Consider the following 26509-nt stretch of genomic DNA (forward strand, 5'->3'; position numbering starts at 1 on the left):
GGTGAGAACCCCTGTCTCTACTAAAAAAAAAAAAAAAAAAAAAAAAATACAAAAATTAGTCAGGTGTGGTGGCATGCACCTGTAATCCCAGCTACTTTGGAGGCTGAGGCAGGAGAATCGCTTGAACCCGGGAGGTGGAGGTTGCAGTGAGTCGAGATCATATCACTGCACTCCAGCCTGGGTGACAGAGTGAGACTCTGTCTCAAAAAAAAAAAAAAAAAAAAAAAAAAAAAAAAAATACAGGCCAGGTGCGATGGCTCACACCTATAATTCCAGCACTTTGGGAGGCCAAGGTGGGCAGATCACTTGAGATCAGGAGTTCAAGACCACCCTGGCCAACAGGGTGAAATCCCTCCCTACTAAAAATACAAAAATTAGCCAGGCATGGTGGTATGTGCCTCTAATTCCAGCTACTCAGGGGGCTGAGGTAGGAGAATCACTTGAACCCAGGAGGCAGAGGCTGCAGTGAGCCGAGATCACACCACTGCACTCCAGTCTGGAAGACAGAGTGAGACTCCATCTCAATAAATAAATAAATAAGGCCGGGCACGGTGGCTCAAGCCTGTAATCCCAGCACTTTGGGAGGCCGAGACGGGCGGATCACGAGGTCAGGAGATCGAGACCACCCTGGCTAACACGGTGAAACCCCATCTCTACTAAAAAAAACAAAAAACTAGCCGGGTGAGGTGGCAGGTGCCTGTAGTCCCAGCTACTCGGGAGGCTGAGGCAGGAGAATGGCGTAAACCGGGGAGGCAGAGCTTGCAGTGAGCTGAGATCCAGCCCCTGCACTCCAGCCTGGGCGACAGAGCGAGACTCCGTCTCAAAATAAATAAATAAATAAATAAATAAATAAATAACAATGGTTGCAAATGACTGGTAGAAATATGGAAGACTTATTTTCTGTTTTCTAAATTTTCTATAATGTGATCATGTTATTTTGATTTTAAAAACACACATACATAATCCCAGCTACTCGGGAGGTTGAGGCAGGAGAACCATTTGAACCCGGGAGGTAGAGGTTGCAGTGAGCTGAGATCGTGCCATTGCACTCCAGCCTGGGTGACAGGGTGAGACTCCATCTCAAAAAAAAAAAAGAAAAAACAAAACAAAACAAAAATACACCATACACACACACACACACACACACACACACACACAAGCATATTTTTAAACAGAGAAAGAAACAAAAAATAGGCTGGGCACAGTGGCTCATGACTGTAATCCCAGCACTCTAAGAGGCTGAGGCGAGAGAATCGCTTGAGCCCGGGAGTTGAGACCAGCCTGGGCATCTTGGTGAAACCCCGTCTCTACAGAGAATACAAAAATGAGGCCAGGTGCAGTGGCTCATACCTGTAATCCCAGCACTTTGGGAGGCTGAGGTGGGGGGATCACCTGAGGTTGGGAGTTTGAGACCAGCCTGGCCAGCATGGTGAAACCCAGTCTCTACTAAAAATACAAAAATTAGCCAGGTGTTGGTGGCAGGCACCTGTAATCCCAGCTACTCAGGAAGCTGAGGCAAGAGAATCACCTGAACCCGAGAGGCGGGGAGGTTGTAGTGAGTCGAGATCACGCCATTGCACTCCAGCCTGGGCAACAGAACAAGACTCCATTTCAAAAAAAAAAAAAAAAAATCAGTCAGGTGTGGTGGTGGGTACCTGTGGTACCAGCTATACCAGAGGCTGAGGCAGGAGAACTGCCTGAGTCCAGGAGGTCGAGGCTGTAGTGAGTCATGATTGTGCTACTGCACCCTGGCCTGGGGGACAGAGACAGACCCCATCTCCAAAAAAAGAAAGAAAGAAAAAAAAGCAGTCAGTGAGCAAGGTACAGTCTCAGGCCTCGCTCCCTGCCACTAGCTGCGATGTGTGGAACCATCCAGAAAAGCAAGTCTGAGTCACCTGGCCTGGCATTCAAGGCCTTCCAGGAGCCGGCACCACTCCTCTAAAGGAGTCTACCCTCAAAATGGGACAGTTACTATCTCCTCCCACCTCTGTGTAGTCTCTCCATACACAAACCATTCCATCAAGCACTGGGCTAGGGAAACCAAGAAAAAGCCTTGATTCCTGCCTTCGAGAAGCAATAGTACAGAGAACCACACAGAAACCAGGGCAAGAGGTGATGGCACATGATCGGCACTGTGACAGGGTGAGGGCAGCCACAATGTGATCATAGAGGAGAGAGCAATTAAGCTGTCTGGGAGAGTCAGGAAAGGCTCTACTGAGCTGGAATCTGAGTTGGATCTTGAGAGATGAAAGAAACTTAGCAAACAGTAAAGAGGAAGGCAAGAACCACATTTGCAAAACCACAGAATCTTTATTTTTTTTTTATATATATATATATATATATATATATATATATGCCGGGCGCGGTGGCTCAAGCCTGTAATCCCAGCACTTTGAGAGGCCGAGACGGGCGGATCACGAGGTCAGGAGGTCGAGACCATCCTGGCTAACACAGTGAAACTCCGTCTCTACTAAAAACACAAAAAACTAGCCGGGCGAGGTGGCGGGCGCCTGTAGTCCCAGCTACTCAGGAGGCTGAGGCAGGAGAATGGCGTAAACTCGGGAGGTGGAGCTTGCAGTGAGCTGAGATCCGGCCACTGCACTCCAGCCTGGGTGACAGAGTGGATGTCTCTATATAAAAAAATATATATATATATATATATATATATATATATATATATTTTTTTTTTTTTTTGAGACGGAGTCTCGCTCTGTCGCCCAGGCTGGAGTGCAGTGGTGCGATCTCCGCTCACTGCAACATCCGCCTCCCGGGTTCAAGTGATTCCTCTGCCTCAGCCTCCTGAGTAACTAGGATTACAGGTGCATGTCACCACGCCCAGCTAATTTTTTTTTTTTTTTTTTTTTTTTTTTTTTTTTTTTTTTTTTTTTTGAGACAGAGTCTCACTCTGTCGCCCAGGCTGGAGTGCAGTGGCCGGATCTCAGCTCACTGCAAGCTCCGCCTCCCGGGTTCACGCCATTCTCCTGCCTCAGCCTCCCGAGTAGCTGGGACTACAGGCGCCCGCCACCTCGCCCGGCTAGTTTTTTGTACTTTTTAGTAGAGACGGGGTTTCACCGTGTTAGCCAGGATGGTCTCGATCTCCCGACCTCGTGATCCGCCCGTCTCGGCCTCCCAAAGTGCTGGGATTACAGGCTTGAGCCACCGCGCCCGGCCAAATTTTTTATATTTTTAGTGGAGACGGGGTTTCAGCGTATTAGCCAGGATGGTCTCGATCTCCTGACCTCGTGATCCGCCCGCCTCGGCCTCCCAAAGTGCTGGGATTACAGGCTTGAGCCACCGCACCCGGCCGAGAATCTTTAAAAACAGCTTGCATGTGTTCAGAAGATGAGAGAAGGTTATGGAGGCTGTAGAGGGGTGTGTGGAGAGAAGTCTGGAATATCAGTGAACCAGTCTGAAGAGGGTGGGGCCAGACTGTAGGACTTTGGATGTGGCTCTACAGGCAACGGGGAAAAACTAGAGATTTGCAGGCAGGGGTGCCATGATCAAACAGCAGTGAAGGGAGTGCAACAGCATGGGAGGACAACAGTGGAAAGACTGGCTAGGACACAACTGTCAACATGGGTGAAGGGAGGACCAAATTGGGGGACAGCAGCTAGGGATGGAGAAGAGGAACAAGAGGGACTTCAGAGACCTTCCTCACGTCAATGCCATGGGCTCAGCAACTCTCTGGGTTGGCCTGGGAATGGAAAGACTATAGGGCAGGTAAGGGAAGGGAAATAAGGCCAGGCACAGTGGCTCATGCCTGTAATCCCAGCACTTTGGGAGGCCAAGGCAGGTGGATCACCTGAGGTCAGGAGTTTGAGACTAGCCTGGCCAACATAATGAAACCTCGTCTCTACTGAAAATACAGAAAGTAGCCGGGCATGGCCAGGCGCGGTAGCTCACGCCTGTAATCTCAGCACTTTGGAAGGCTGAGGTGGGCAGATCACGAGGTCAGGAGATCGAGACCATCCTGGCTAACACAGTGAAACCCCGTCTCTACTAAAAATACAAAAAATTAGCTGGACATGGTGGTGGGCGCCTGTAGTCCCAGTTACTTGGGAGGCTGAGGCAGGAGAATGTCATGAACCCGGGAGGCAGAGCTTGTGGTGAGCGGAGATCGTGCCACTGCACTCCAGCCTGGGCAACAGAGCGAGACGCCGTCTCAATAAAAAACAAAAACAAAAATGAAAATTAGCCAGGTATGGCGGCATGAGCCTGTATTCCCCACTACTCGTAAGGCAGGAGAATCGCTTAAACCGGGGGGGCAGAGGTTGCAGTGAGCCAAGATAGTGCCACTGTACTCCAGCCTGGGTGACAGAGCAAGACTCTGTCTCAAAAAAAAAAAAGAAAGAAAGGAGTGCCCAAAATAAGTGATTGTGGGAGAGGAGGAACAGGTTTTTCAAGGGTGGGTGTGGTGGGGTAGAGAGAGGATCTGAGAAGATATTGAGTCAGGTTGGAGATAGCTGTGGAATATTTCTGGTTGGAAGGATTGGGAAGGCGCAGGTGTGAGTTGGAAATAGTGGCTTGAGGCTCAGGAGGAAGCTGAGAACTAGAGATCTAGACCTGGAATCGCTGGAATGTGGATGCTATTCTGAAGCCATAGAAATGAAGGTATAAAGTGAGAACAGGGTAATCCCAGCACTTTGGGAGGGTGAGGCAGGACTGCTTGAGTCCAGGAGTTCAGGACTACCCTGGGCAACAAAGTGAGACCTCATCTCTCCAAAAAAAAAAAAAAAAAAAAAGCCAGGCATGATGGTGTTTGCCTGTAGTCCCAGCTACTTGTGAGGCTGAGATGGGAGGATTGCTGGAGCCTGGGAGATGGAGGCTGCAGTGAGCCATGATTGTGCCACTGCACTTCAGCCTGGGCAACACAGTGAGACTCTGACTCAAAAAAAAAAAAAAGAAAAGCGGGTGTGTGGCTCACGCCTGTAATCCTGGCACTTTGGGAGGCCGAGGCGGGCAGATCACGAGGTCAAGAGATGGAGACCATCCTGGCTAACACGGTGAAACCCCGTCTCTACTAAAAATACAAAAAATTAGGTGGGCGTGTTGGCAGGCGCCTGTAGTCTCAGCTACTTGGGAGGCTGAGGCAGGAGAATGGTGTGAACCCAGGAGGCGGAGCTTGCAGTGAGCGGAGATCGTGCCACTGCACTCCAGCCTGGGTGACAGAGCGAGACTCCGTCTCAAAAAAAAAGGAAAAAAAAAGAAAGAAAGAGAAAGTTTAACTTCTGAACTTCCAATAGCATGAATAAAAACAAAAAAAGAACTCTGGAATACTCCTAAACGTACAAGACAGGAAGTGAAAACAGGCTGAGGAAGGTGAGAATTACCAGGATAAAAGAGGCCAAGGATGGAGAGAATTTCAAGAGACTGGCCAAACAAGCATGTCAGTCACAAGCAGCAGACGCATTCCAGGCTCATGACTCTCCAAGAGACCATAAGATCTAAGAGTGAGGATGTGCCTCAGGGTGCAGGGGTGAGGGTCGACACAGGAGTGCAGGGATGAAAGCAAGCAGGAGTGACTTTTGGTTCTTGGCAGTCCTTCACCCAAAAATACTGTTTTCTGGCCAGACGTGGTGGCTCACACTTGTAATCCTAGCATTCCGGGAGGCCGAGGTGGGTGAATCACCTGAGATCAGGAGTTTGAGACCAGCCTAACCAACGTGGTGAAATCCCATCTCTACTAAAAATACAAAAATTAGCCAGGCATGCTGGTGCACACTTGTAATCCCAGCTACTCAGGAGGCTAAGGCAGGAGAATCTCATGAACCCAGGAGGCAAAGGTTGCAGTGATCTGAGATCGCGCCACTGCACTCCAGCCTGGGTGACAGAGTGAGACTCCGTCTCAAAAAATAAATGAATAACCCTGTTTTCCCATCTGCCAGGCTTTCTGCTTTCAGCCCAAGCCCTCTGTGCCATAGGGCTCTGCCCTTCCTCCTGAGAGCCCTCCCAGCTCCTTTGGACACTGCCTTGATCCCACTTGTGATGTGCTGTCACTCTCAGTGAGCACTTTTTTTCTTTCTTTCTTTTTTTTTTTTTGAGATAGAGTCTCGCTCTGTCGCACAGGCTGGAGTGCAGTGGTGCAATCTTGGCTCACTGCAACCTCTGTCCCCCGGGTTCAAGTGATTCTCCTGCCTCAGCCTCCCAAGTAGCTGGAACTACAGGCGCCCGCCACTATGCCTGGCTAACTTTTGTATTTTTAGTAGAGATGGGGTTTCACCATATTGGTCAGGCTGGTCTTGAACTCCTGACCTTATGATCCGCCCGCCTCAGCCTCCCAAAGTGCTGGGATTACAGGCATGAGCCACCGCTCCCCAGCCTCAGTGAGTATTTCTTAGCTCTCCTGCCAGAAGCCATTGACCACATACTATGCTCATTTACCATGGTCTCCTGCACAGGCCTGCGGAGCAGCACAACCTTAGTGGTGTGCACTAACGTGAACATCTCAAAGCAGCACTTGCTGGATGGGTCACAGCTTGCAAATGTGCACAGCACTCTTCTCTCAATGAGTAGCAAGTACCCCTTGTTTGTCCTAGTTAAATATTACCATTTCTCTGAACACAAGATTATCCTACCCCAAGTGTTTCCAAGAAGACTTAAGAGTCAAAGTTCATCTGTCTCTCTAACCCAAGTTTTAACACCCAGCCTGGCTCCAGGTGCCAACAATAAAGGCAGGAATCCTCCAGTCTGGGCAGCTGTCTGCAGTCACAGTGAAGCTGTAAGAACCTTGCCATTTTCAAATTTCTTGAGACAATGAGCTGTTACACAGTAAAGTTCTACCAGGTCCATCTGGTGGTTCCAAGAATTCCCAAAGTTACAGTCAAGCTGGGACCGACCCTCTCTGCAAAGGTCCCAGTGTCTGCACAGGGAAATTCAAGTAACTTTTGTTCACACCCAAATCACGTTTCTGCTGCCACTTTCTCCTCCCACAGGAGAGAAGTATTTCAAATCCTTGGGAGGCAGCCACAACACCGAGATTATCTTTTAACTGCAAGGAGGCAATGTGTGAAAGTGATATTGTGTGACTTGGCAACTTACAAATACTGAAAGGTTTTCTCTGTTCAATGCCACCACCTATTCCACTTCCTCTCCTTGAGATCAATGCTGTCTGCCTGGGATAATCTGGCAAAAGTGCCAAGTGGGAAAGCAGCCCTAGCACTTGCCTGGGTGGTCTGATTTCTAGTGGACTGCTGAAAAATGGATGGTACAATGCCTCCCTTTAGCTTTCCACCCCTTCATCACCTGACAAGACTTAGTGAGAAACTTTTGGGAGCAGACACCCTGGATCATTCGGAAGCAGAGACCGAAATACTCAGAGGGTACAGAGCAGCCACCATAACCAACAGAGGAATTAGGGTGTGCCAGTGGAGGCTGTGAAATCAACAACACTTGGCTTGCAGTTTCCTGCTTCCTCCTAGGAGGTGGGCAAACCCCTGTGGCACACTCATATCTTAACTTCCCATTCACAGCTCTTTCTGTGCAGGAAGTTTTCTAATCATCCCAATTATAACCACATGCAAGGAAGAGGTCATAAAAGCCCACGCCCACAGTGCAGGGTGGAAGCAGGCACTTAATAAAGAACCTTGGATGAGGAAGTCAACTAAATGGTGCACTGGAGTTTCAAAGGATATAACGAGTGAGCAGAAAACAGATTCCATGGTCGAATAACTGTGAGAAATGTTGGGTCAAATAAAGCTGAGCCAATGTCTTTTTGTAGGATTTCTCAGAGTCTTCAACAAACTAACAAGCCTTGTGAATCTTTATTTTGGTTTCTTTGTTTGAGACAGAGTTTCACTCTATTACCCAGGCTGGCATGCAATGGCACTCCTCAGCTCACTGCAACCTCCACCTCCCAGGCTCAAGTGATCCCCCTGTCGCAGCCTCCCGAGTAGCTGAGCCCACAAGTGCATGCCACCACATCCGGCTAATTTTTTGTATTTTTTGTAGAGATGGGGTTTCGCCATGTTGCCCAGGCCATTCTCAAACTCATGACCTCAAGTGATCCACCTGCCCTGGCCTCCCAAAGTGCTGAGATTACAGGCATGAGCCACCGTGCCTGGCCAATCATTGTGAATCTTTGAAAAAACAAATAGGCTGGGCACAGTGGCTCATGCCTGTAATCCTAGCACCTTGGGAGGCTGAGGCGGGTGGATCACCTGAGGTCAGGAGTTCGTGACCAGCCTGGCCAACATGGTGAAACCCTGTCTCTAGTAAAAATACAAAAATTCTGAGTGTGGTGGTGGGTGCCTGTAATCCCACCTAGTTGGGAGGCTGAGGCAGGAGAATCGCTTGAACCCAGGATGTGGAGGTTGCAGTGAGCCAAGATCGCACCATTGCACTCCAGCCTGGGCGAAAAGAGTGAAACACCATCTCAAAAAAAATAAAGAAACAAAAATGAAATAGGTAGCAAACCCAAACCTATTTGACCACGGAACCCTGAGCACCTTTCAGGACTGGCATTGCTTTAAAGAACTGTCTTAAGAAGCCCAAGAATTTTCTCCAGTGGAAAAAATAAAATAAAACAAACAAACAATAATAAAAAATAAAACATTTAAAAAACAAAAGCACAAGATCTGTATTATTCCATCCCCTCACACTGGAGAAAAAAGGTAGCTTAGCTAATACTAATTTGTTACTTTCACCACTCCCAGTACTCTCAAGAATGGTGACAACATGATGATGCTACATCCCATTCTTTCCTTAGCCAGCCTAAAATAGCCCCAGTGCAGTTTAACACCAATGTCTGAGCTTCAAAACCTTTAAAACAGCCCTGTCCTGGGAATGAGACCCAGGTCAGCCCCTTCCAGCTGCTAAATAGCTGATGACTCTGGCACATACCATCCTCATTGAGGTCTTGGTTTCCTCATCTCTAAACTGAAGAGGTTAGAATAGAGTTCTAAGAATGTTCTCAGCTCTAACAGTCAACCATGGACTCTAAACACCAGGTATATTTTTGCAATCCACCATTACACTGCATGACGGAAATAAAAACGACTGTTCTGGAGTGTGACTAGGTGTGACAGTTTCTGAGTCTATCGCTTTTCCACCTGCTCTCTCCTGAGCTTGGTGCCAACACCCTGAGTAAATGAAGCTGGGCTCACACCCAGGCACCCAAGGGCTGCATCTCCCAACATCCCAGCCCTGGGAATGCAGACACCACCATCTCAAGGAAAGGGCGGGTAAGCAGACACCACCATCTCAAGGAAAGGGCGGGTAGCTCTGACCAGGAGAAGACTCAGAGGCCTCACATCCAAAGCTGTTTCTCCCCATACCACTGTGTGCCAAGAGGAAAAGCCCAGCCCAGGATGAGGAGGAGCAAATCGCAGCCAGCCAACCAGCTCTCTCCTTCCCACCCAGGACTCCCCACCAGATGTGGCTGACAGGACCACAGCTGCTTCCTGTCATGCCATTTCCTGGGGCTTCCTGATGGACAGACTGTCTTGCTAGAATGCAGAAGTTACTTCTACCACAGTTTGCACAGTCATTTTTGGAGCCAGAGATGAGGTTTAAGACTGTCAAGCAGCTATTAATACAGGGTAGAACTATCTTGCCCTCTGCTAGCACTAGAGCAAAGCTCTCTGCATCTTTAGACAACTGACTTCCTCTCTGTCAGACAGCATCAGACTTTTTATTTCTGATTCTGACAGGACCAAAAAAAACACATAAAAAATGGAAAATCATCACATATGGCATATACCATAAGGCTACAAGATCCTACTAAAACCCAAACCCCAGTATACAGCAGTTTTGTAATTAAAGTCTGTTACCAGAAGACATTGGCAGGAAAAAAAATGCAAATCTTTCTTTATTCGATGAATAGAGATGACCGTTTGCCTTACATAAGAGACAAGGTCCTTGCAAAGGCTCTGTCAAGAAACATTAAGCTACAAGAGGAATGTTCAGAATTTCCTGATGTTCTAAGGAACAAGCTATCAGAATTTGCCCTGAGGGCTCCTGTTGGCTAAGACACCTTGAGACCAAGAAAGAAGCGAAACATTTTCACTCTCCTAACAGCGTATAATTATTTAGTTCAAGTCTCCTTTGATTTTGCTCTGACCCTTGAAGCAATTCAAAGTGGGAAAACTCATGCTGTGAATGGCAGGAAGGATTACTTCAAGGACTTCTCTGACACCTGCAGGAAACTTAAAAGCTGCCAGTGACCAAAATAAAGGACAAGCAGGGTGAATTAACATGCCGATGACATCCTGACAGAGCAGAACATCAGGGCTCATCATTCACCAGTCAGCACAAACAAGCTTCCCTAGAACAGGTTTTGAGCAGATGTGAAACAAGAGGCATAGGAGCTCTGGAGCTAACAGTTCAGCCCCTCATGGTAGAAAAAGATCATCCCTGTGCTCTCAGCTCAAAGGCAGAAAGGTGTGGGCTTTAAGTAGGAAGACTGTCCTGTGGCTCATGCCTGTAATCACAGCACTTTGAGAGGCTGGCGCCGGGGGATTGCTTGAGACCAGGATTTCGAGACCAGCTTGGGCAACACAGTGAGACCCCTTCTCTACAAAAATTTTTTTTAAAAGGAGTAAGGCCCAGTGGCACATGCGTGTAGTCCCAGCTACTCAGGAGACTGAGGTGGGAAGATTATTTGAATCCTGGAGGTCAAGGCTGCCATAACCTCCACTGCGATACAGCCTGGGCAACAGAGTGAGACCCTGTCTTTTTTTTTTTTTTTTTTTTTTTTTTTTTTTTTGAGGCGGAGTCTCGCTCTGTCGCCCAGGCTGGAGTGCTGTGGCCGGATCTCAGCTCACTGCAAGCTCCGCCTCCCGGGTTCCCGCCATTCTCCTGCCTCAGCCTCCCGAGTAGCTGGGACTACAGGCGCCCGCCACCTCGCCCGGCTAGTTTTTGTATTTTTAATAGAGACGGGGTTTCACCGTGTTAGCCAGGATGGTCTCGATCTCCTGACCTCGTGATCCGCCCGTCTCGGCCTCCCAAAGTGCTGGGATTACAGGCTTGAGCCACCGCGCCCGGCCGAGACCCTGTCTTAAAAATGAAAGAAAGAGGGCCAGGCGCGGTGGCTCACGCCTGTAATCCCATCACTTTGGGAGGCCAAGGCAGGCGGATCACCTGAGGTCGGGAGTTCGAGACCAGCCTGACCAACGTGGAGAAACCCCATCTCTACTAAAAATACAAAATTAGCCCGACGTGGTGGTGCATGCCTGTAATCCCAGCTACTCAGGAGGCTGAGGCAGGAGAATCGCTTGAACCCAGGAGGCAGAGGTTGCAGTGAGCCAAGATCGCGCCATTACACTCCAGCCTGGCAACAAGAGCGAAACTCTGTCTCAAAAAAAAAAAAAAAAAAAAAAAAGGTGGCTCACGTCTGTAATCCCAGCACTTTGAGAGGCGGAGGCGGGCGGATCACAAGGTCAGGAGATGGAGACCATCCTGACTAACACAGTGAAACCCCATCTCTAGGCCGGGTGCGGTGGCTCAAGCCTGTAATCCCAGCACTTTGGGAGGCCGAGACGGGCGGATCACAAGGTCAGGAGATCGAGACCATCCTGGCTAACACGGTGAAACCCCGTCTCTACTCAAAATACAAAAAAAATTAGCCGGGTGAGGTGGCGGGCACCTGTAATCCCAGTTACTCGGGAGGCTGAGGCAGGAGAATGGTGTGAACCTGGGAGGCGGAGCTTGCAGTGAGCTGAGATCCGGCCACTGCACTCCAGCCTGGGCAACAGAGCGAGACTCCGTCTCAAAAAAAAAAAAAAAGAAAAGAAATCCCATCTCTACTAAAAATACAAAAAATTAGCCGGGCGTGGTGGCGGGCGCCTGTAGTCCCAGTTACTTGGGAGGCTGAGGCAGGAGAATGGTGTGAACCTGGGAGGCAGAGCTTTCAGTGAGCCGAGATCGCGCCACTGCACTCCAGCCTGGGCGACAGAGCGAGACTCCGTCTCAAAAAAAAAAAAAGTCAGGCCAGCTCACAGGTCAGTGCATCTCAACTATGTTTGCCACCACACATAGGTCCATCAGACAAACGTTCCCTGGTCCAGACTTTTTCAGAGCCCCGCGCACCTCTCCTCCCTCCCTAATCCAGACTCTCCTATCTGGTCAAAATCCACTCCAAACTAGACCCATGGCCAAAATGCGGAATTCTTATCAAGGACATTTTTCAACTTGGGCTACCTTCCCACCCTCTCCCAGCCTTCTTTCCCTGACAAATCTCAGGGGCTCTCCTGTACTGTATACACTAGTTTGGCAGGTGGTGGAGCGGTGGCAGGTGTCCTGGGCTTTTCCCACATTTTTCCACCCCACCACAGGCTTCACCACCTCCTCATATATTGCTGTCACCCCCTCTTCTAAGGTGACTCAGGACAGGTGTCTATCCAAGAATGAGGGAATGTGATAGCCACATTTCGCTTCCCCCTGACGCTAGGGGACTTCCCTAAGGGTCTGACGGTGCCTGCTCCAGTCCCCTTCACTAGCACAGCCCAGTCTCCGGGGGCTAGAAGACCCCACTCTCTCCAAGACTTCAGCGCCCCGCCTCCTCTGCAGTTCCACCTGTTGCTAGTCGCGCCCCCCACGAGTTACGATAGGCCAGGCCTCAAAGCCCGCTCTCCCATTGGGCAGATGACCCGTCCCTCCTGCGCCACGTCTCCCGGCTCTGGCGAAAAGAGGCCCGGGCGGCGGCCGTGGGCCCTAGGGAAATCTGAGAGCTGGGTGGCAGGAGGGGGGCTTTACCTGGAAGGGGTTTACATCCACTGGGTCCGCGAAGGGGTTGGTGTCGAAAGCCGACATGGCGATCGGAGGCCGGCGGGCGAACTCCGCGAACGCTGATGCCTCCGGGCACCCAGACCCAGCGGCGCTTCGTGTAGACCCTCCACTTCCGGGAGCGAGGCAGCGGTTCTGGCGCAGGCGCGGTGCCCTCCCCGAGGGGCGTGACCCTATGACGTCACCGATGTCCGCTCCGGCCCTCCCCCCCTGCCCTGCCCACAGTAGTGCGGCGGGTGGGCTTTTGACTTCCGTCCACATCTTCGCTCTGCCGGGGATTCAGGGGTCTCGGCTGCCTGGAGGGTCTGCGGAGCCAGAGGCGTGGCCGGAGTCCTTCCCAACTGTCTATCAATCTGACACCTTCCAATTTTATGTTTCTAAAGCGAACTCTCAAAAGTGGGACAGGAAACGGCCCCTTCACTTCCCTGTAGACCAAGTTTGGGAAGAAGTCCAAACTGATTCCCGGCCAGAGGACAGGGGTGACAGGTGAGGCCAGAGGCCTTGGGAGAACTAGGAAAGCGCCTGCTCTGCAGAACGTGCTCCGGGAGAGAGAAGTGCCAGGATCATCCGGCAGTCCTCCACCAGAGCTGAGCCTGCTTCTTTTAGGGCTGCTCGCCCTCTGATGTCATTTCATCGTTTTAGGAACGAGGGTTCCTGGGTCCATCAGCTTTGGGACCTGAGTTGGGACTTGAACCTGGCCATCAAGCATTTATTAAGTGAATGAAGGAATTCAGCGACAGAGCCTCAATCATGGGGGAGGTGGCTGCTTCACTCTCCACAACTCCGCTTTTTTTTCTTTTTTTTTTTTTTTTTTTTTGCGACAGGGTCTCACGGTCGCCCAGGCTGGAGTGCAGTGGCGCCATGATAGGTCACTGCAGCCTCGAGCTCCTGGGCTCAAGCAATCCTCCCACCTCAGCCTCCTGAGTAGCTGGGACTACAGCTGGTCGCCACCATACCCAGCTAATTTATGGATTTTTTTTTTTTTTTAATAGAAATAAGGATCTCACTATGTTAGGCTGGTCTCAAACACCTGGGCTGAAGTGGTCCTCCCGCTTTGGCTTCCTAAAATGCTAGGATTATACTCATGAGCCACTGCCTGGCCAAATCCATCTTATTTATTTGGATCTCTCTGGTATTCATCTCTGCTGTCACCGAATCCCAGCCACTGTCATTTTTACCCTGGACTAATACAGTGCTGTTAATTGGTCTATTGTTCCTCATGCTGTAATCAAAGATCTGTTTAAAGGGGGCAAAATTGTCACAAAATTTTGTTAAAATTTTTCAATTAATTTCCATAACGGGCCAGGTGTGTGGCTCATGCCTGTAATTCCAGCACTTTGGGAGGCAGAGGTAGGAGGATCACTTGAAGCCAGGAGTTCAAGACCAGCCTAGGCAACATATCAAGACCCTGTCTCGGCCGGGCGCGGTGGCTCAAGCCTGTAATCCCAGCACTTTGGGAGGCCGAGACAGGCGGATCACGAGGTCAGGAGATCGAGACCATCCTGGCAAACACGGTGAAACCCCGTCTCTATTAAATACAAAAAAAAACTAGCCAGGCGAGGTGGCGGACGCCTGTAGTCCCAGCTACTTGGGAGGCTGAGGCCGGAGAATGGCGTGAACCCGGGAGGCGGAGCTTGCAGTGAGCTGAGATCCGGCCACTGCACTCCAGCCTGGGTGACAGAGCGAGACTCCGTCTCAAAAAAAAAAAAAAAAAAAAAGACCCTGTCTCTACAAAAAAAAAAAAAAATATATATATATACACACACACACACACATATATATATCACACACAAACACATAATTAGCTAGGCATGGTGGCCTGTGCCTGTCCTCCCAGCTACTTGGGAGGCTGCAGGAGGACTGCTTGAGCTCAGGAGGTCGAAGCTGCAGTGAGCCATCATTGCACCACTATACTCCGAGTGATAAGAGTGCGACCCTGTCTCAGTTAAAAAAAAAAAAAAATCAGACCATGCAAGGTGGCTCATGCCTGTAGTCCCAGTGCTTTGGGAGGCCAAGGCAGACAGATCACCTGAGGTCAAGGGTTCAAGACCAGCCTGGCCAACATGGTGAAACCTCGTCTCTACTAAAAATACAAAATTAGCCGGGTGTGGTGGTGCACACCTGTAATCCCAGCTACTTGGGAGGCTGAGGCAGGAGAATTGCTTGAACCTGGGAGGCGGAGGTTGCAGTGAGCTAAGATTGCAACATTGCACTCCAGCCTGGACAAAAAGAATGAAACTCTGTCTCAAAAAATAAAAAATTCATAAAGGCCCAAATTCTTAGTTTGTCTTCAGGGTCCTAAAGGATCTGCCCCTACCTTTCTCTCCTTCTGGCCCATTCTGGTGCCCAACCCCCGATGTTCCATCCATGCAAGTACTTTTCAATTCCTCAAACCTTCCTTCTGCCCTCGTGTCTCAGGGCCTTTGCACATGTGTTCCCTCTACCTGGTAATCACTTAACCCATGCCCCACTATCATCCTCTGGTTAACCTCTCCTTACCCTTCAAATGCAAGTTCAGATGTCTTTCTTCAGGGGTAGCTTCCCTTCGCTCTCTTGGTTACATCATCACCTCACACCCAACATAAGCTCTCCTATTGCCCTGTACTTTTCCTTCACAATACCTATTGCAGATTGTAATTAATACTAGTACAGGTGGTTCTTTTTTTTTTTCTTTTTTTTTTGTTTTGTTTTGGTTTTTTTTGTTTGTTTTTTTTGTTTTTTTGAGACGGAGTCTCGCTCTGTCGCCCAGGCTGGAGTGCAGTGGCGTGATCTCGGCTCACTGCAAGCTCCGCCTCCCGGGTTCACGCCATTCTCCTGCCTCAGCCTCCCGAGTAGCTGGGACTACAGGCGCCCACAACCGCGCCCAGCTAATTTTTTGTATTTTTAGTAGAGACGGGGTTTCACCGTGGTCTCGATCTCCTGACCTTGTGATCCGCCCGCCTCGGCCTCCCAAAGTGCTGGGATTACAGGCGTGAGCCACCGCGCCCGGCCAATACTAGTACAGGTGGTTCTTTATGGCTGTATCCTCCACTAGACTGGAAGCTCCATGAGGGTAGGGTTAAGGTCTGTTTTGCTCACTGTTGTGTTTCTGTCACTAACATAGTATTATAAAGCACACGATACACATTTATTTATTTTTTTTTTGTGGGTTTGGGTTTTGCTTTGTTTTTTGTTTGTTTGTTTTTGAGACAAAGTCTCGTTCTGTCACCCAGGCTGGAGTACGGTGGCATGATTTCAGCTCACTGCAACCTCCGCCTCCCAGGTCCAGGCGATTCTGCTGCTTCAGCTTCCCAAGTAGCTGGGATTACAAGCATGCACCACCACACTCAGTTAATTTTTTTTTTTTTGGAATTTTAGTAGAGACTGGGTTTCACCATGTTGGCCAGGTTGGTCTTGGAACTCCTGATTTCAAATGATCTGCTTGCCTCAGCCTCCCAAAGTGCTGGGATTACAGGCGTGAGCCACTGTGCCCAGCCCACATGCATGATACACATTTAGTAACTATTTTACTGTTTTCCTCATCCATTCATTTTGTTTGTTTGTTTGTTGTTTAGAGACAGAGTATGGCTTTGTTGCCCAAGCTGGTGTTGAATTCCTAGCTTCAACTGATCCTCCCACTTCGGCCTCCCAAAGTACTGGGCCTACCGGTACACACCACTGCACCTGGTCATCAGTTTCTTTCACCTTCCTTTCCCGTCTAAATCCTGACTATCCTTTAGGGTTTAGCTCAGCTTTACTTCAGGAAATGACTGCACGCAAGTGGGAGGATGGGGAAGGATCCATTTTGTATCCCCTTAGAAACTGCCTGTCCCCAAGCCTCTATGGCCACCCCTCCAAGGGCAGCAGACAGATCTTTGCTGTTTGCAGCCTCACAGGAGAACAGTCCACACCCCACAGGGCTGTCCTGCCTCTCTGGGTCTGCTGCAGCCAAGTACAATGCTGGGCTGGTGAAGAAAGAATGGAACTTAATTATAACCAATGTGGTGGCTGCCCACCTATCTGTCTAATTCCCTATAAGTGAGACATCATTCATTTATTCTACAAGAGAGGAGATATAGAGAATGCAGCTGTTTGCTTTTGGACCAGTTATTTTACCTCTCCACGACCCATTTTCTCATCTTGATCTTGAAACCACCTTTGCAAAAATTATAACTGAGGAAATTATGACAGTGGTAGAGATTAGACCTAACCTACCCCATCTTGCTTCTGACCTTTAAGCGGTCCTTGTTCATTCCTGTGTGTAGGCTGAACTAACCTTGGGAAGGAATTTATAGTTTAACTCTGAAACAAAATTGATAATAGCCCTCCCCGACCCCAAAAACAAACAAACAAACAAACAAAAAAAAAACTCTTCTTGCCTGGGGACCAGTCTGCCTTTCTGGACTAACAAATTAGCTACGAGATCAGAAATTACAGTTTAGAGACCATGCAGCCTCCAGCTGCAAGTCTAAACCTCCCCAGATTGCTTCTGGGGATAACATCACTATTGTAAAACCTAAGATCAGTGCTTGAGATATTTTGCAGACCCTGCACTCGATGGATCAGCTGACACCACCCCCGACAGTAATGTAGCTCAGCCAGTTCTGCCATCCCACTCAGGAACAGAAGACAGCAAGAAAAACTCATTTTGACCCCCTATCATTCCATCTCCAACCTGACCAATCAGCACTCCCTACTTGTCTAGCCCCTACCAGCCAGATTATCTTTAAAAACTCTGATCCCTGAGGCTGGGTGTAGTGGCTCACACCTGTAATCCCAGTATTTTGGGAGGCCGAGGCGGGTAGATCATGAGGTCAGGAGTTCAAGACCAGCCTGGCCAAGATGGTGAAATCTCATCTCTACTAAAAAAAAAAAAAGAAAAAAAAAATTGCTGGGCGTGGTGGCAAGCGCCTGTAATCACAGCTACTCGGGAGGCTGAGGTAGATAATTGCTTGAACCCGGGAGGTGGAGGTTGCAGTGAGCTGAGATCGCGCCATTGCACTCCAACATGGGAGACAGAGCGAGACTCCGTCTAAAATAAATAAATAAATAGGCCAGGTGCGGTGGCTCACGCCTATAATCCCAGCACTTCGAGAGGCCAAGGCGGGCGGATCACAAGGTCAGGAGTTTAAGACCAGCCTGGCTAACATAGTGAAACCCTGTCTCTACTAAAAATACAAAAAATTAGCCGGGCGTGGTGGCGAGTGCCTGTAATCCCAGCTACTCTGGAGACTGAGGCAGGGAAATCGGTTGAACCCGGGAGGTGGAGGTTGCAGTGAGCCGAGATCACGCCATTGCACTCTAGCCCAGGCAACAATACAAGACAATGTCTCAAAAATAAACAAACAAATAAATAAATAAAATAAAAACTCTGATCCCCGAATGCCGAGGAAGACTGATTGGGGTAATAATAAAACTCTGGTTTTCTCCACAGCTGGCTCTGCATGAATTTACTCTTTCTCCATTGTAATTCCTCTGTCTTGATACATTGGCTCTGTCTAGGCAGCAGGCAAGGTGAAGCCGTCAGGCGGTTACAATCTCACAGGGTTATCTTGAGAATTGATGAAAAAAGCAGTGATTTTTCTCCCTCACAACTACAGACTCCCTCAACAGTCATTCAACATAATACTTCTGACACCTGACGTGTGTGGGTTGTTTCTCCACACATCAAGCAATTCTGCAGCAGATACTAACTGGGTGTCCTTCAATTTAATTTAATTCCAATACTTTCTACCTGGAGATAGTGTCAGATTGTAACTGCAGTAAGTTCATTGCCAGATGTGCAAATCAATACGCTAAGGCACCAGGTTGCAGCAAAGAAAAAGGTTTGTTTAATCGTAGGGCAACCTAAAGAGGGGATGGGAGAAAACCCCAAATATATTTCCCCAAAGTGTTTAGGGTTAGGGATTTTTTTTTTTTTTTAGATGGAGTCTCACTCTGGCGCTCAGGGGTGCGATCTCGACTCATTGCAACCTCTGCCTCCCTTGGGTTCAAGCAATTCTCTTGTCTCAGCCTCCTGAGTAGCTGGGATTACAGGCGCCTGCCCCCGTGCCTGGCTATTTTTTGTACTTTTAGCACAGATGGGGTTTCATCATGATGGCCAGGTTGGTCTTGAACTCCTGACCTCAGGTGATGATCCGCCTGCCTCAGCCTCCCAAAGTGCTGGGATTACAGGTGTGAGCCACCGCGCCCGGCTTGGGTTTTTTGTTTGTTTGTTTGAGACAGGGTATTTCTTGCTCTCTGGCCTAGGCTGCAATCTGCAGCTTCAACCTCCCAAGCTCAAGCGATCCTCCCACCTCAGCCTCCTGAGTAGCTGGGACCACAAGAGAACGCCCACCATGCATGGCTAATTTTTGCAGAGATGGGGTTCCTCCATGTTGCCCAGGCTGGTCTCAAGCTCCTGGGCTCAAGCGTTCCTCCTTCCTCAGCCTCCCAAAGTGCGTGAGCCACCGAACCTGGTCAGGAGTCTTTAAACTGCTTGGCATCACTTGTTCCCCCGGAATTAAGGATCTGAAAAACATCTTAAGCAATTTTTTTTTTTTTTGAGACGTCCAGGCTGGAGTGCAGCGGCGCTACCTCGGCTCACTGCAAGCTCCGCATCCCGGGTTCGCGCCATTGTCCTGCCTCAGCCTCCCAAGTAGCTGGGACTACAGGCGCCTGCCACCATGCCCCGCTACTGTTTTTGTATTTTTAGTAGAGACGGGGTTTCACCGTGTTAGCCAGGTTGGTCTCCATCTCCTGACCTCGTGATCCGCCCTCCTCGACTTCCCAAAGTGCTGGGATTACAGGCGTGAGCCACCGCGCCCGGCCCATCTTAAGCAATTCTTAAACAAAAGCTTTATGATTCTAATGTCAGACATCCTATTTATAGGAACAGTGTGGATGCAGACGGTTAGTATCTAGGGCTGCAGTGACTTTTGGTTACAAGGAGGTGGCCCTAAGTGTAGCCTGAGTAATGCTTAATTTTATTTTACTTTATTTATTTATGTATTTATTTATTTATTTATTTTGAGACTGAGTCTTGCTCTGTCGCCAGGCTGGAGTGCAGTGGTGCGAACTCAGCTCACTGCAACCTCTGCCTCCCGGGTTCAAGTGATTCTCCTGCCTCAGCCTCCCAAGTAGCTGGGACTACAGCCGTGCAACACCATGCTCAGCTAATTTTTATATTTTTAGTAGAGACAGGGTTTCACCATGTTGGCCAGGATGGTCTCAATCTCTTGACCTCATGATCCACCCGCCTTGGCCTCCCAAAGTGCTGGGATTACAGGCGTGAGCCACCGCACCTGGCCCAGACTGATTAATGCTTAATTTTAAATATATTTGTTTTTTATGTCCAGAATTCTTGTTAACCCTGTGAGGACAGCTTCAAGATCTCACAAGGTCCCACAAGGCTGCCACACTACTTCAGATGCCAATTCCAAGCCCCAGGTTGTGACCTGTCTCTTCTAACCGACTGGTTATAAATCAGGATTCCTATGGCTACTCCCATAAGTCTGACTAATTTATTAATTAATTTATCTGAGCTCAGAGAACTCAGACAAACTAACATTTAACTGTTTATTATTAAAGTGAAAAGGCTGGGCGCGGTGGCTCAAGCCTGTAATCCCAGCACTTTGGGAGGCCGAGACGGGCGGATCACGAGGTCAGGAGATCAAGACTATCCTGGCTAACACGGTGAAACCACGTCTCTACTAAAAAAATACAAAAAACTAGCCGGGCGAGGTGGCGGGCACCTGTAGTCCCAGCTACTCAGGAGGCTGAGGCAGGAGAATGGTGTAAACCCGTGAGGCGGAGCTTGCAGTGAGCTGAGATCCGGCCACTGCACTCCAGCCTGGGCAACAGAGCGAGACTCCGTCTCAAAAAAAAAAAAAAAATAAATAAATAAATAAAGTGAAAAAAGAAAAATACCTCAGAGCACTGTAAGCTATGTGAAGTATGCAAAATTTATCAGGCCCAGAGAGAGATGAGTGTGGGACTTCAGTCAGGTGCTGGACACATGCCTGGGGCCATTGTTGAAGGCATTTTTGTACCATTGTCTTCAAGTTTCTGAAATTTGTGATACAGCGAGCAATGTACAGCCAATCAATAGCTTATGTCATTTTAAAGCAATTTTCTTTTTTTTTTTTTTGAGACAGAGTCTCATTCTGTCACCCAGGCTGGAGTGCAATGGTGCAATCTTGGCTCACTGCAACCTCCACTTCCCGGGTTCAAGCAATTCACCTGCCTCAGCCTCCCAAGTAGCTGGGATTACAGGCACATGCCACCATGCCTGGCTAATTTTTGTATTTTTAGTAGAGACAGGGTTTTACTATGTTGGCCAGGCTGGTCTTAAACTTCTGACCTCCGGTGATCCACTCACCTTGGCCTACCAAAGTGCTGGGATTACAGGCGTGAGCCATCATGCCCGGCCTAATGCAAATTATTGGTAAACAACATAGGAACTGCCTCTTCTTTTCCTTTAAAAACCCATTAGTGGCTGGGCACAGTGGCTCACGCCTGTAATCCCTGCACTTTGGGAGGCTGAGGCAGGTAGATCACCTGAGTTTAGGAGTTCGAGATCAGCCTCGCCAACAGGGCAAAACCCCGTCTCTACTAAAAATACAAAAATTAGCTGGGCATGATGGCATATGCCTGTAATCCCAACTACTAGTGGGGCTGAGACAGGAGGATCACTTGAACCTGGAAGGCGGAGGTTGCAGTGAGCCGAGATGGTGCCACTGCACTCCAGCCTGGGCAACACAGTAAGACTCTGTCTCAAAAAAAAAAAAAAAAAAAAAAAAAATAGGCTGAGTGCAGTGGCTCACGCCTGTAATCCCAGCACTTTGGGAGGCCAAAGCGGGCAGATCACGAGGTCAGGAGATCGAGACCACGGTGAAACCCTGTCTCTACTAAAAATACAAAAATTAGCCGGACGCGGTGGTGGGCACCTGTAGTTCCAGCTACTTGGGAGGCTGAGGCAGGAGAATGGTGTGAACCCAGGAGGCGGAGCTTGCAGTGAGCCGTGATCGTGTCACTGCACTCCAGCCTGGGCAACAAAGTGAGACTCTGTCTCAAAAAAAAAAAAAAAAAAAAAAAAAAAAAAAGAGAGAGAAAGAAAAAACAAAAAACCATTAGTAACTGTTGCTAATTAGAGCACATATTACGGGCAACTTGAATCCATGCTCCTGATCACAGGCCTCAAATTTAGCCCAAATAAACACTACTTGTATTAAATTTGTCTAAGTTTCTTTTCTCTTTAGGTCAACAAAAGACATTGCAAATGATACAGGTAAACAGCCAGATGGAAGAGATGCATGGAGCAAGGCCCATGGGAAGGGGTGTTGTGTTTCCATGCCCTGTCTGGAGGACTACCCTCCAGTGACCTCCAGGGACCATGTGTTCAGCTATCTCAAAGCTTTTTTTTTTTTGAGATGGAGTCTCATTCTGTCGCCCAGGCTAGAGTGCGATGGCATGATCTCAGCTCACTGCAGTCTCTGCCTCCTGGGTTCAAGTGATTCTCCTGCCTCAACCACCCAAGTAGCTGGAATTGCAGGCACGTACCTGCATGCCCAGTTATTTTTTTTTATATTTTCGTAGAGATGGGGTTTCACCATGTTGGCCAGACTGGTCTCAAACTCCTGACCTCAAGTGGTCTGTCAGCCTCGGCCTCCCAAAGTGCTAGGATTATAGGGATTACTGGCATGAGCCACCGCGCTCAGCCTTGGTTTCTTGTTTTTTTTTTTTTTTTTTTTTTTTTTTTTTTTTTTTTTTTTTTTTTTTGAGACGGAGTCTCGCTTTGTCGCCCAGGCTGGAGTACAGTGGCCGGATCTCAGCTCACTGCAAGCTCCGCCTCCCGGGTTTACGCCATTCTCCTGCCTCAGCCTCCCGAGTAGCTGGGACTACAGGCGCCCGCCACCTCGCCCGGCTAGTTTTTTGTATTTTTAGTAGAGACGGGGTTTCACCATATTAGCCAGGATGGGGTTTCTTGTTTTTTGTGTTTTTTTTTGTTATTGTTGTTGTTGTTTGAGACAGGGTCTGCTTTGTCATCCAGGCTGGAGTGCAGTGGCAGGGACATGGCTCACTGCAGTCTCAACCTCCCTGGGCTTAGGCTAAACTCCCACCTCAGCTTCCTGAGTAGCTAGGACTACAGGCATGTGCCACCATGTCCAGTTAATTGTTGTATTTTTTTGTAGAGATGGGGTTTTGCCATGTAGCCCAGGCTGGTCTTGAACTCCTGAGCTCTAGTGATCTGCCCACCTCAGCCTCCCAAAGTGCTGAGATTGCAGGCGTGAGCTACTGCACCTGGCTGACACATGCCCTTGAGTTGTATTCCAGAAACCTAGACCCCTAGCAGATGGAAAACACCCACTGCAGTCACATAGACCCCAGATAAGGGAGAACTGAGGACTGAACTCTGGCCTTACCCAGTGTATAACTGAGGCAGGAATTTTGTCAGCCTCAGCTCCAGCTGGCGACACCCTTGCCTGGGCCTTGCTCAGGCCCAGGCTTGCTGCAGGAGATGCCCCATCTGCTCAGGTCACGCCTGAGCCACGCCTGGCTTCCACTCCAATGCAGATCCCTGCATTCAGCCCCTGGAGGGAGGAGGTGTGAGCAAGTGTGGGGTCTGGCCACCACACCAAGCACAGACACAGGAGTGGGTTCCATGCAGGGCTTGCGGCTGGACCAAGTGTGTTGCACTGAGGGGAAAGTGGTGGTGTATGAACAGAGATGCCTATGACCCCAGAGCCCCAGAGTAGGTATTACAGCATGCTAATAGTTCTTTTGGTCCCACTGTTTGCAGCCTGATGGACAGCAGCGGGTGTGTTAACAGCTCTGTCAGTCCTGTTGCCCCACTCCAGCCTATGGCTCCAGTACTGGCTTGGCCCTGCTACTGCTTCCCATCACATGAGGCACCTGACCTCAGCCAGTGTAAGGCAGAGGACCAGTGTTATAGCCTCTTTTTACCCACGTTTGGTAGTCCCAAGTTCTTGTCCTATGTCCACGAAGAATGAGGTTACATTGACAATTGAATGATGAGGGGGACAAAGAGCTTTACTGAGTGACAAAACAGATCTCAGTGGAGAGGAGGATGTGAGGCGTTCCCTCACCTGAAGTTGGATAGTCTCTCACTCAATGTGGCTGGGTCTGGGGCTTTTATGGGCTCAGAATGGGGGAGTACATGCTGATTGGGTTTGTGAGTATGCAAAACAGGCTAAAACAAAGTCATCACCCAAAGGTAGGCACGACAGTGTAAGAAACCAATTAGGGAAGGGTAGGTATATGTAAAATAGGTGAGGGGTGGGGATCAATCAGAGGAAAATGCACCAAACAGGAAGAGAGGTTCTCGATCCAGTCCATGGATTTACCCAGGACTTGTAGCTTGGCTTTCAGGCTTTAAACTGTCTCTGGTTTGAAGGTTGGTTTTCACTGGGGATCTGTCCCTGTCTGCCTAGGATTTGCCTGCCTCCTGCCACTATCTAACAATAAAAGTTAGCTGCAGCCAGGTGTGGTGGTTTACACCTGTAATCCCAGCACTTTGGGAGGCTGAGGCCAGTGGACTCCTTGGGCTCAGGAATTCAAGACCAGCTGGGCTATGTGGCAAAACCCCGCCTCTATAAAAAATACAAAAATTAACCAAGCGTGGTGGTGTGTGCCTGTAGTGCCAGCTACTCAGGAGGCTAGGGTGGGAAGATCACTTGAGCTCAGGAGTGGAGGTTACAGTGAGCTGTGACCTTGCCACTGCACTCCAGTCTGGGAGACTGTCTCAAAAAAAAATGCTGCTATTATAGATTGAACCCTAAGCTGGGCACTGGCAGAAATGTGAAGCTGATTTAGACATATGGTCTAGAGGGGAAGAGAGTGAGGAAAGCGTATTGTCACTAGATAATAGAATGTGATCAGTTCTACTAGAGATTGCTAACCTAAAAGAAAAAGGCTGAGTCACAAAATTAAAGTTGCTTGATTCACAGTGAGACAACTGTCCACAAGACTCAGACTCAGACCCAAGTAACCTCGGATATGAGCTCTGTTAGGCCTTTGTTACAAGTTTTTTTATTTTGTTTGTTTTTTTCGAGATAGAGTCTTGCTCTGTCACCCAGGCTAGGGTGCAGTGGTGCAATTTCAGCTCACTGAAACCTCCACCTCCCAGGTTCAAGCGATTCTCCTGCCTCAGCTTCCTGAGTAGCTGGGACTACAGGCATGCACCACCATGCCCAGCTAATTTTTTTTGTATTTTTAGTAGAGACAGGGTTTCACCATGTTGGCCAGGCTAGTCTTGCACTCCTGACCTGGTAATCCTCCTGCCTTGGCCTCCCAAAGTGCTGAGATTACAGGCAGGAGCCACCGTGCCCAGCCACAAGTATGTTTTTAAAGGTAAAAGGCAGGGACAAGGAGTGGGCTGATACAGTCTTTTGTCAGGAATTCTCATTGGTTTACTGAAATAGCACTGATTAGTGATTGGCAATACATTGTTAAGCTGTAGGGTATGGGTTACAGTGTCCATTGTGGCATTATTAGATTAATTTATACCTAGTTGTGGCATAGCAAGCAGTTTCAAGAGATAAATAAATAGCTCAAAAGGAAGGGAGTAGAATGTGGTTGCTGTCTCATTTTAATGTTGTTACTGAATTGACCTCGGGTCTGCTTTCCTAGTGTACAGAAAAAGCCAAACACTGGCCAGGCACAGTGGCTCATGCCTATACTCCCAGCACCTTGGGTGGCTGAGGTAGGAGGATCACTTGAGGCCAGGAGTTCGAGACCAGCCTGGCCACATAGTGAGACCCAATCTCTTAAAATAAAAAATAAAAAAATTAGCAGGGCATGGTGGCATGTGCCTATAATCCCAGCTAATCAAGAGGCTGAGGTGGGAGGATCACTTGAGTCTTGGAAGTAGAGGCTGCAGTGAGCTGTCATTGTGCCACTGCGCTCCAGTCTGGGCAACAGAGCAAGACTCTGTCTCAAAGAAAAAACAAAACAAAACAAAAATGCCAAACAGTGACACTGGGATTTCCAGCAAGAGAAAGTGAGATAATTTATTGCAGGTGCCAAAGCAAGGAGAACCAGGCAGCTAATGCTTGAGACCTGAGCTCCACAATGGCTTACAAGCAAGGGTTTTTAAAAGCAGGGGCACATTTCAGGAAAGCAAAATTATAAATCAATACATAGAGGTTACACATTGGTTTGCCCCAAAAAGGTGGGATATCTTGAAGCGGGGGCTCACGTGGATTCAGAGATTGTTTGATTTGTAATTGGCTAAGTAAGCAAGGCTTTGTCTAAAAACTTGGGGTCAGCAGAAAGGAATGCTAAGGTTTGGCCCATGGGTATGACTCTCTCCACACCCCTCAGGGATAATTTGGAACAAAGGATGGTGGTCAGAGGTCAGTCTTCAGTTCCCCCTTATCTGAGGTCAATGTGACAGCAGTGGGCATTTTCCATCTGGTAGGAGTCTGGAATCCCAGCACTTTGGGAGACTGAGGCAGAACAGCTTGAGCCCAGGAGTTCAAGACCAGCCTAGGCAACATAGTAACACCCCTGTCTTTACAAAAAATTTTAAAATTAGCCAGGTATGGTGGCATGTGCTTATAGTCCTAGCTACTCAGGAGGTTGAGATGAAAGGATAGCTTGAGCCCAGGAGTTCGAGGCTGCAGTAGGCCTGGATGACACAGAGAGAACCCATCTCTGAAAAAAAAAAACAAAACCAGAAGACATGTCAAGGTGTTATTTGTTTTTAGAGATGGAGTCTCACTCTGTCGCCCAGGCTGGAGTGCAGTGGTACAATCACAGTTCACTGCAGCCTCGACTTTCCACGCTCAAGCAATCCTCCCACCTCAGC

General features: G+C 48.8%; 5 protein-coding genes across 5 annotated transcripts in view; 3 read left to right on the top strand and 2 right to left on the bottom strand.

Annotated features, from left to right (window-relative positions):
• Positions 1 to 26509, top strand: part of CSK (C-terminal Src kinase) — a 278351-nt gene that overhangs the window by 82550 nt on the left and 169292 nt on the right. The window lies entirely within an intron of this gene.
• SCAMP5 (secretory carrier membrane protein 5) overlaps positions 1 to 26509 on the top strand; it is a 201334-nt gene that overhangs the window by 35245 nt on the left and 139580 nt on the right. The gene's annotated exons all lie outside the window — the stretch shown is intronic.
• Positions 1 to 26509, bottom strand: part of ULK3 (unc-51 like kinase 3) — a 297486-nt gene that overhangs the window by 27361 nt on the left and 243616 nt on the right. The window lies entirely within an intron of this gene.
• MPI (mannose phosphate isomerase) overlaps positions 1 to 26509 on the top strand; it is a 60463-nt gene that overhangs the window by 21193 nt on the left and 12761 nt on the right. The window lies entirely within an intron of this gene.
• Positions 1 to 26509, bottom strand: part of SCAMP2 (secretory carrier membrane protein 2) — a 427899-nt gene that overhangs the window by 19485 nt on the left and 381905 nt on the right. Inside the window, exon 2 of the mRNA XM_050799898.1 lies at positions 12691 to 12843. Within this exon, the coding sequence (XP_050655855.1) occupies positions 12691 to 12747 (57 nt within the window). The 5' untranslated portion in view covers positions 12748 to 12843. The remainder of the gene's footprint in view (positions 1 to 12690; positions 12844 to 26509) is intronic.

This window comes from Macaca thibetana, chromosome 7 (genome assembly GCF_024542745.1).
Source record: "Macaca thibetana thibetana isolate TM-01 chromosome 7, ASM2454274v1, whole genome shotgun sequence".
Classification (NCBI taxonomy): domain Eukaryota; kingdom Metazoa; phylum Chordata; class Mammalia; order Primates; family Cercopithecidae; genus Macaca; species Macaca thibetana.